Source organism: Neopelma chrysocephalum, unplaced genomic scaffold, assembly GCF_003984885.1.
Source record: "Neopelma chrysocephalum unplaced genomic scaffold, ASM398488v2 Primary Assembly neopelma1_295, whole genome shotgun sequence".
In the NCBI taxonomy this organism is placed as follows: Eukaryota; Metazoa; Chordata; class Aves; order Passeriformes; family Pipridae; genus Neopelma; species Neopelma chrysocephalum.
Window position 1 is genome coordinate 298653 of NW_020897957.1, and position 10688 is coordinate 309340.

General features: G+C 51.2%; 1 protein-coding gene across 1 annotated transcript in view; it reads left to right on the forward strand.

Moving 5' to 3' along the window:
• PTH1R (parathyroid hormone 1 receptor) overlaps positions 1-10688 on the forward strand; it is a 38264-nt gene that overhangs the window by 24238 nt on the left and 3338 nt on the right. Inside the window, exons 7-9 of the mRNA XM_027704873.1 lie at positions 3625-3685; positions 5123-5189; positions 8286-8380. Of these exons, the coding sequence (XP_027560674.1) occupies positions 3625-3685; positions 5123-5189; positions 8286-8380 (223 nt within the window). The remainder of the gene's footprint in view (positions 1-3624; positions 3686-5122; positions 5190-8285; positions 8381-10688) is intronic.

Below are 10688 nucleotides of genomic sequence, written 5' to 3' on the forward strand. Positions count from 1 at the left end.
CCTATCCATCCATCCATCCATGCAATGATCCATCCGTCCATCCATCCAACCATTCACCCACCCATGCATCCACCCATGCATCCATCCATCCATCCGTCCATCCACCCATTCATCCATCCATCCATCCATCCACCCATCCACCTATCCATCCATGCATCCACCCGTTCATCCACCCATCCATCCATCCCTCCTTCCATCCATCCACCCATCCCTCCCTCTGTCCATCCCTGCCTCTCTCTGCACTCACAGCCCTCAGGAGATCACAGGATTTTTGGACACTCCTTTCTCTGGTGGCTCAGCCAGATGGATTTATCCACGGATGACTTTCCTGAGCCGCAGCCTCTTGGCTCTCCTGCTGTTTTGGGGGATCTCTGAGGACCTCAGGCCTGATTTTTAATGGTTGTCCCATCAGTGGGAACTGTGAGTGCTCAGCAGGAGGGATTGTCAGTCTTGGGGAATCACACACCAGGAATTTCAAGTGGAGACACCAAGAGGTCAGACATGACCCTCTGGGAATAGAGGAGATGCTGGAGGCAAGGTTTTTGCTCCAAGAAACAAAACACGAGGCAGAGGAAAGGGAGGGAGAGGATTCCAACCTGTAAATTTAAGGACATTTACACTTCAAAAGTGCAAAAAACAGAACAATGGAAGGGACACAGAAAGACAAATGTAGCAATAAACTGGGTGCCAGGGATTCACTCCATGGACTTTGCAGAAAATCTCCAGGATCCTTTTCCTAAAGTGCCTGCACAGGGTGAGGCAGCAGCACAAGAAATGCACACAGGGGGATTTTTTAGGGATAACTCTTCTCTCCTGGGTATTTTGTTGTTGCCTGGACCCTCAAACACAGCACAGGATTGGTGGGAATGGGAACAGTGTCTCTTGTGAAGGGCAGGACAGGTTTGAGGGGAACAAATAGGTGTCAAATACACCCAAAGCCCTGAAACAATCCATCTTTCAAACCTCAAACTTCGCTCTAGTGGGTGAATATCCAACATCTCCCAGACAGGCTTGTCAGCCCTTCAACAAGAGCAGTTTCCCATCAATATAAACGGGAATATCAGCAAAATTTAACACATTTAAGCTTCTGGTACCTCAGTCTGCATTGTGCACCTATTTTTCATCAAGAGTTGAATAAGAGTGAGGAGGAAAGAGGTGATGCTTCCTCACCTTCCCAAGCCCTCAGCTCCCCAAATTCCCAGTGCAGCGGGTCAGGTATTTTCCCTGCAGTGCCCCCAATCCCAGGGATTGCAGAGCAGGGTGCATTCCTTACAAATGTGGCTTTGTAGGCAGAGCTGGGCCTGAGTGGGGCCCTGTGTTTAATTATTTATGCTTTCTTATATTACTGCTGCGTTTGGAGGTGCCAGCCCAGAGAAGGCCCCCGTTGTCCCCGTGAGGAGCAGACAGACATCCCCGCTCCACCCCCAGCCCAGGAAAGCGCCCGTGGTCAGGAAAGCCTTTAAGCACCCTAATGAGACTTAAGTGCATGCTGAAAGTTAAGCCTGGCCTTATTCCTGCCCAGCCCCAATGAGCTTAGGCTGTGAACAGCATATTTACAGTCCCCGGTGATAAATGTCGCCTTTATTTATTTTTTAATGTTTTATTTTTTATTTTTTTTTCCCACCTGAAAGGGCCTATTCTTCCCGATTTGTGGAAGCTACTGTGGATTTGATCCTGCCTTTTAAGGGAAGCCAGTAGGGGACTCAGTTGTACAAATAACTGGACCCTATAAAAATAAATAGGAGATTGCATTTGGATATTGGGGAATTTCTTTTTCTTTTTTTATGAGGATGATGATGCCCCAGTGTAGCTGTGCTGAACTAAGGACGGTTCATTTGGGAGAGAACCTTTGGCTGCAGCATTTTGGGAGCGTTGCCCTAAATTTGAGCGTTTCTGGGCTTCAAGCAGCAAGTCTGGCACACTTAACAGAGCTGCTGACCCATCCAGCCCTGAGCTGGGAGAAATGGGCTGAGCCCCACTCCAGATCCCCCTCTCACTGCTGGGAAGGAAGGGAGAAAATGCCTTGGGAAAGGGGTGTTGCACAAAGCCACTGGAATCACAGAATCCCAGAATGGTCTGGGTTGGAAGAGACCTTAAAGATGATTTAGTTCCCACCCCAGTGGAGCACCTTCCACTAGCCCAGGTTGCTCCAACCTGGCCTTGGACACTTCCAGGGATCCAGGGGCAGCCACAGCTGCTCTGGGAATTCCATTCCAGTCCCTCCCCACCCTCCCAGCCAGGAATTCCTTCCCAATATCCCACCTAAATTTATCCTCTTTCAGCTTAAAACCATTTCCCTGTGTCCTGTCCCTCCATCCCTTGTCCCCAGTCCCTCTCCAGCTCTCCTGGAGCCCCTTTAGGCCCTGCAAGGGGCTCTCAGCTCTCCCTGGAGCCTTCTCTTCTCCAGGGGAACCCCCCCAGCTCTCCCAGCCTGGCTCCAGAGGAGAATTCTCTGCTTCCAGTGGAATGAGTGGGATAAATCAGGTCTCAGTCCCTCCTTCAGGTGCTCCAGGCTGTGTGTGGAAAGCAGAGACAGAGGAAAGGCACAGCAGGACCTGAGGATTTATCCTGTGCAATCCATGACCCATTTGAGGCCCAGAGCAGCTGTTTCTCTCCCAAACATCCATCAGGAGGCAGGTTAAACCTGGATCACTCCTGGCCAGCAGGTTGGAAAAGCAAAGTGCTGTGTTTGGAAAGCCAGGAGGGTTCAGTAAGGTGGATGTGTCCAAACCATGGCATTTACCTTCCAGAAATCGTTCCCTGCCACTGGCTGGGCACCATGAGGGCTACAGGGGAGGGCTGGGATGGAGATCAAGGAATCACAGAATCGTTTAGGTTGGAAAGGACCTTTAAGACCATCCAGTCCAACCATCCCCAGCGCTGCCAAGGCCACCACTGACCATGTCCCCAAGTGCCACATCCACAGGGCTGTTAAATCCCTCCAGAGATGGGGACTCCACCCTGTGCCAGGGCTGGACAGCCCTTCCCAGGAGGAATTTTCCCAATATCCAGCCTGACCCTCCCCTGGCACAGCCTGAGGCCGTTCCCTCTCCTCCTGTCCCTTGTTCCCTGGGAGCAGAGCCCGACCCCCCCCCGGCTCCCCCCTCCTGTCAGGGGGTTGCAGAGCCAGAAGGTCCCCCCTGAGCCTCCTTTGCTCCAGGCTGAGCCCCCCCAGCTCCCTCAGCTGCTCCTGCTGCTCCAGCCCCTTCCCAGCTCCCTTCCCTTCCCTGGATATTCTCCAACCCCTCAATGCCCTTCTTGACATGAGGGATCCAAAACTGATGGTGCTCCTCAGTGTTGACCCCTCATCTCACACCAGACCTTATTTAGTCCACTCTCTGCACCATTCCCACCTCCAAGGCATCTTCCCTGGCTACAGATGACAGTGAGGACAAGACACAGAATTCCCAAACTCTTCCTTCTCACACCAGACACCCCCTCAGCAGATTGTCCTTCTTGTCTTGAGGGGCCCAAAACTGAACCAGGTCAGATCTCAGATGTGAGAGATGAGCCTTTCCTAACCTGAATATTGGAAAACTGCTCCTGTGCCCTTCCTCTACCCCCCTTCCCCTGGACTTCTGGAGTCAAATCCCCCTTCTGACCCCTGCCCTGTGTTCCTTGCAGGCCTCCCAGCTGTATTTGTCACAGCGTGGGCCAGCGTGAGAGCCACTCTCGCCGACACAGAGTAAGTCCCACTGGGTTTTCTGCTCTTCCTTTCACTTGAGAAGCTTCTGTGGGGCTTGTGGGCGAATTCCAAGGGAAAAAGGAACCAGGCGAAGCCAGAAGTCAACTATGGAGTTAGGGAACTCTTGAGGGAGGCTTAGGGGGGTGTGTTATGGCAGGGAAGGATAAAGGTTCCGAACTTTCACTTGGTTCTCCGTGATTTGCCATGAAACGGGAACACCTGCAGCTGTTATCCCAGGGGATAAGAGGGATCATTTCCCAGCTGGGCAGGGACAAGGCCTTTGAAGTCCTGAATGAACAGGAGGGGATTTGGGACACGGCAGGTTCAGCACAGCCAGAGGAGGTTTGGTGTTGGGGAGGGGGTGAAGGTGGAACTCCTCCACACAGGTCATGTGGATCCCAGGATCCCACAACGTTTGGGTTGGGAGGGACCTTAAAGCCCATCCAGTTCCACCCCCTGCCATGGGCAGGGACACTTCCCACCATCCCAGGCCCCATCCAACCCAGCCTTCCCCCCCCTAAAGCACAGGTCTGACCACACAGCAGGTTCCATCTGCCCCCAGGAGCGTGGGGGTCCCCAGGAAACATCCCCAGTGGCTTTGCCTGGGAAGACACTGCTTTCCAAGTGGGATTTCAGCTCCAGGTTTGGAAGGCTGGGTTAGCAGAGCTGCTGGAGCACACGGAATCATCCCAAGGGGTTACCAGAGGATGGTGGTTGGGGTTGGAAGGGATCTTTAAAGGGCATCCAGTCCAAGCCCCCTGCCAGGAGCAGGGACACAGCAGGGATCCAGGACCCCAAGGGGCCTACAAGGAAGCTGGAGAGGAACTTCATCAGGAACTGTAGTGACGGGACAAGGGGGAAAGACTGGCTTCAAAGACACAGAGTATGTTTAGATTAGAGTTTAGGAAGGAATTCCTGGCTAGGAGGGTGGAGAGGCCTTGGAATAGGATTCCCAGAGAAGCTGTGGCTTTCCCTGGATCCCTGGAAGTGTCCAAGGCCAGGTTGGAGCAACCTGGGCTAGTGGAAGGTGTCCCTACCCATGGCAGGGGGTGGGACTCAACGATCCTTCATGTCCCTTCCAACCCAAACCATTCTGGGATTCCATGTTCCTAAGTCATGACCCAGGAAAGCTGGATTACTCCAGTTTTTTTCCTGGTAAGGAGGTGAAGAAGAAGTGGAAAAAGGGCTGGTTCCTGCCCGGAAGGGGCAAGTCTTCCTGGCTGTGGAAAGAGCTGTTCCACCCCCTGGAGAGCACAAACCACCCCTGCCGTGGCTTTGGAGCAGGAAAAGGGCCATTCCAAACCCACCAAGGTCCTTCCACCACACCAGGCTCTGGAAGGAACCCACCCTTCCAGGGGGGGATTTATCCCAGGAGACACTGGATCCGTTGCTCTCCATCCCCTCTGATTTCCTGACGGAACATCCATCTCTCCTCAGGTGTTGGGACTTGAGTGCTGGCAATTTAAAATGGATTATTCAGGTGCCCATCCTGGCAGCTATCGTGGTGAGTACCCGCTCCTGGCAGGAGAGGCAGTGCCTGTGGTGGGATGGGAAGAGCTGAGCCAGGATTCCCCGCTCTAATAATTAATAACAATCTACCCTTAATAATGTGGGGTCTTTATATACCTAATTTAAGGGCCTTATTTTTTGACCTGCCTGGAAATTTGACAGTTCGACAACACAGGGCTTTGAGAGACTTCAAGTTTTGCTCAGGAGAGAAAAATCCCACCTTTTTGACCCTAAAATCCAACATTCAAACAAGTATTTCCAACCCATACCACACTGGGAGCTCTCAGGGGTCATTCTGACCACCAGTGGGAAGAACTGGAGTCTGGGGTCTGTAGCTGGAGCAAATCTTTTCTCCAAGAGTGTTTCAGTGTCATCAGATTGTTCCAGATTCATCTTGTTGAGCTGATAAAAAGCTTGGGAAGCCTCCAAGGTGGGGAGGGAAGTCAAACCATCCCAGCCGTGATGGGACACCTCAATCACTGAGGGGGGGGTTATTCCAATCCCTCCCAGGAGCCAGAGGGGACAGAAAGGATCCAGGGATGTTCTCCAGGCCCAGGGCTGAGCTCTCCAAAGCCAGAGAGCTCGTTATAAAACGGGATTATCCGCACAAAGGGAATCCAGGGGCGGGTTTGTGTTTGCTTGAGCAGTGTCCCAGCGGGGTGGAGAACCTGCTTTCCCAGATTTCCTGAATCACCCTTGAGTGAGGTGTTTGGGGCTTTGGGGATGGGGGGGGGCTCAATTTCTCCCCTTTGGTGGAAATTCTCCCCGATTCCTTCTGCACCTCGGGAAGAAACGGATCCCCCCAGCCCACAACGTGGTCATTCCACTGGGAATGAAACCCTGGGATGGAGAAGCAAGTTCAGGCGGTTCAAGGGGATGAATTCCAGCAACCCCCTTGCATTTCATGTGAAGCCCAATTAGCAGAGCAGAAAGAGCCCAGTTGAGGCTGAGCCCTGTGCAAACGCTGCTGCTGCAGGAGGCTGTTTGCAAAGGCAGCCATTTATCACCCAAACAGATCCTGTGGGTTGTTCCTGTTTAGCTTCTGTGGGTTCACATTGTTCACTTGGCTGCTTTCTCAGTTCCCTCACTGGCTGCTCAGATGTTGCTGCACTGAGTTGTGCATTTTCTGGATGTGCTTGCAGAGAACTTGGAGGCTGAGGGGCTTAAAATCCTTCTCTCCTCTGCTGACTTTGATGTTATTCCATTGCCTGGATTTCTTTTAAGATTTAGCACGGTTCAGGAAATCAGTTTCCCTCCTAGTTGTGGTGAGGTTGGACATCTTTGATTTAGCCAGAACAAGATCCCACTTCGGAGCCTTTGAAGCCAAAAACACTCGTATGAGAAATAAATCCTGCTGGGGGTTTTATTCCCTTTCAGATTGGTTTCCAATGGAAAGGAATTATCTGCTCCCAGGCTCTGCCTGGGGGTCTGTCCATCCCTCCCTCACAACTCCCGTGCCAGGCACTAAATCCCAACCAAAGGGAACTCGGGGAATGGGCTTTCCTGGGTGTTAAATTCCCACAAAATGGTCAAACAGATACAGGAGAGAAATTTTCCTGGTGGCCCTTCAAGGGAAAGGGTGTGGCAGGAGCTTCCTCCCTCTTTTCCAGAGGGGAACTCGTCAAAAATGAACTTGCACCTCGTTAAAGGCGAAGGAATCCAACCCCAGGAGACAAAGCCATGGCAAAACCAGGCCCTGCTCATCCAGCAGCTCAGGGAACTCCTTGTACCAGCGAGGATAATTATCCATGGGGACAACTTCCCAAGGGTTGTGGTGGGATTTCTGTCACAGAAATCCAGGAGAGTCAGATCTGCTCTGAAAACAGGGAGGTCTCCTGGGCTGGGCTGTGCCAGAGATCAAACCAGAGGGTGACAATGGTCCCTTCTGGCGTGAAATTCCAAGCCTGTGTGGCTGTTTGGTTCCTTGGAATGCTGCTCCGGGGGCATCTGGGAGGTCAAATGACTGCTGGGAGCTTCCAGAGGAATTCCCAGGCCACAGCATTGCCCAGGAACAGGGATGTGCCCGGTGCAGTCCCACGGTGGGGCTGCATCAGTGCCATGAAGGGGGTTGGCTGGGCCAGCTGCAGGTGGAATCCAGGGAAACCAGCCCCTGAGGAGCTCCAAAAACCCGAAAATCTCTGGAATGTCAACCTGGTTTTCCTCTCCTTTAAGGAGGCAGGAGATGTTTTGCCATTAAATTTTGCTGTGTGAGCCACCAGGAGCACGTTGCTGGAGGGCAAGGTTGGATTCACGGGGTCATTAAGGCTGGAGAAGTTCTCTGAGGTTGAGCCCAACGATCCCCAGCACTGCCAAGGCCACCACTGACCACGTCCCCAAGTGCCACATCCACAGAGCTCTTAAATCCCTCCGGGGACGGTGATTCCACCACTTCCCTGGGCAGCTATTCCAAGGTGGGACCATCTGGATTAGCCTGGTTGGGCAGTTAACCACGAGCTGGGTTCAGAGATGTGTCTCCCAGCATCAGAAGCAGATATTCCTCCCTGGTTGTCCCGGTGTGACCCACACCCAGCCCCTCTCCAGGGAAGAGCTGGGGGTGGAGCACAGCAGAGGTTTGACAGTCCCGTCACCTCCACTCAGGTCCACTCTGTGCCTCCATCACGGTGCATTTGGCTTGTTCTCCTTTCATTTTCCACGTGGAAACGTGGAAAGGCATCCTACTAATGCTCCTGGTGTCCTGGGAAGGTTTGAATCTCAGCCGGGCTGCGAGAGAAAATTAGAACTTCATTTGGGTCTTTTCCCTGGATTTGCCCAGTTTCCAGGTGCCTGCTGGGCTGGCTGGCTCAGATTTGGGGGTTTTCCATGTGAGATGTCCTCACCTTGTCAGAGAAAGCCATTCCTTTCTCTCTCCCAAGGGTAAACCCTGGTAAAATCCCGCCAAACAGGTCATTCCCAGGAAGTTCATCCCTTCCACAGGAGGAGCTTCCTCCACAGCCACTGCCTCGACTCCCCCAGGGGAACGAACCAACTAAACCCCTCTGCCACCACCTGGATGTGTGTTTTTTAACAGCTCTCCTTTCTTTGTTGTTGTTTCTTCTTTTTTTTTTTTTTTTTTTTTTTTTTGTCCTTGCAGGTAAATTTTATTCTTTTTATCAATATTATCAGAGTCCTCGCCACCAAACTACGGGAGACGAACGCAGGGAGGTGCGACTCGAGACAACAGTACAGGTGGGTCCCACAAAATCCATGGCAGAGAGGGATTAATTAATTAATAAATAAATTAATTCATTAATTAATTAACTGACACTATTGACATTTGCCAAGCTTGTTTCCCTCAGGGGGAAAAAAGTGGGATCTGACCATATAGTGTAAGAGGAACGTGAATTTTAGAGTTGATTGTCCCTATTTTCCTTTAAGTAAACTCATTTTCCTTTAAGTAAACTAATTTTCCCTGTTTCCCATTTGCACACACCCTTTGTCTGCTCCCTTTGCATTCACTGTGGTTCAGCAGTTGGGGGTTATAATTCAGATTTGTGGCTGATATTTCTTAGGAGTTTTTGCAGAATGTAATTCTTCCATCAGATTTAGTGGTTTTGGTGATTTTTTTCAAGGGATTATTATTTTTTTTTTTTTTGCTAAAGATGCATTTTTAGTGTCAAGACTTTATTTAGCGACCAGTGAAACGCCACGTGGGTGGTTGATTTTTTTTTTGTCACCTCTCAAATAAAGAAAAGAAAAAGATTCTGTATTAACATTTTCTATGATGTTCTTAAAGTCTTGGTACGTTTATTTTTCCCAAGCTTGTTAGGAAAACTCTCATCTTGCACACTGTGAACAAAAAAAGACTGGAATATTTTGTGAGGGTAATTCTATCACCTCCACAGACTGATTCTGTGGTGGACATGTGGCTGTTCAACCTCTGGCTACGTGTTTAACTGAGGAAAAGTGTAGCTATAAAGTTAAATTTTAGAAGGTGGTAGGAGCATATCACCCTTGCCAACCATCTGTGAAACTTCTTGGTTTGGAATCCAGACTAGCAAAGGCAGTTCCATCCGTGGTTCCCTACAAAAGCAGCCTGGATCATCTGCACTTTTTGGGAGAGGACAAAGCCCTCATTTCACCCCCGTGGCTTCAGAGGAAGCCCGGGGTGAGCAGTTCACGGGGTCTGCAGCCACCTCAAGCAGGGTGGGGAGGATGTTGTCTCCCAAATCTGGTCCTGCAGAACGAGTCAACAGTTTAAACATCTCCTCAGCCCTTCCACCCCAACCTGGAGGACCTTCCTGGTAGGTTAGAGAGGAATTCAGGCTCTCCAGCCAGTGTAGAAGTGACTGTGCTGCTCTTGAGCCGAGAGTGCAGAAATGAAAGCCTTGCTTATTGTTGTTGAAGCCTCTAAAACGTGTATCCGTTGCCTCATTTCCATTTATTTCCCTCCTGTGCTTTGTGAAATTTGGTCTGTTTGTTAAATCTGCCCTTCAGCGGGTGTTTGGTGCCTTTGCTGAGATGACAAAGACATTCCAGACTCTTTGCTGGCGTTCCCTTGTTTGTTGTGTTGTGTTTTCCCGTGTTCCGCCAGCTCTTCTCTCCTGATAATTTGGGTTATTTGTAGCGTGGTCAAAACCAGATGGAGAAAAAAACAGATTACTGAGACACCTCTGGTGCTTGAGAGCTCCCAGGGCTTCCCAGAACATCCAGGACTGACCAACAGGACCCATGGAAAGGGGGGAGAGCAGAGTGATGGGGGCTGCAAACCATGAGCTCGTTGCTTCCCCCTCCGAACACCCCCCGTTTCTTTGGAGGCAGGAAAGGACATTTTGGCAGGAAAACACCTCCCCATTTTTTAATATTTTTTTTTCTGCCTTGTCAGGGCTCTGATTTATCTGTTTATTTACTTCTGCCTGGCTGACACTCGCTGTTAATCATGGTTTGGATGGGGCTTTCTCCTTCGGAAGTGTCCGGTTCCCTCGGGGGTTTGCTGGACAGAGGCCACACCAGCCCTTTCTGGGGGGGGGGTGTTTGCCCCTGTCAAGAATTGCTGCTCCTGGTGACCTGCTGGAACTCTTGGCAGAGGGTTTAACCCTTCAAATAAAGTCACTGATTCCCCAAGGAGCAAACCCAGCCAAGTGTTTTGGGTTGTGTGGAGCCTCCCCCCAGTCCCCAGCACGTGCTGAGATTCAGCTGCTTCTTTAGCAGGAGGTTTTCCAAGTGATCTTGCAGCCCAGAGCAACTCCTGAGGGTGTCCACCTTCCAACCCCACAGGGCACTGTCCTCTCCCCTCGGAGAGCTGGAATAATTCTGCTCCCAAATGCACTTCCCTCTCCACCAGCCCTGCCACTGACCCAGGGGGGATGTCCATGGCGTGCCCAACAAGCAGGAAAATTGAGACTAGAGGTGCCTTCTGGAGATCACCCAGTCCAACCCTCCCTGCTCAACCTCCTCCAGGTTGTGTAGGACCATGTCCAGGTGTAAAATGAAGGAGAACATCCTTTATGGGCAAGGATTTGATGCCAGGGGCTGAGGGTGAAGGAGAACATCCTTT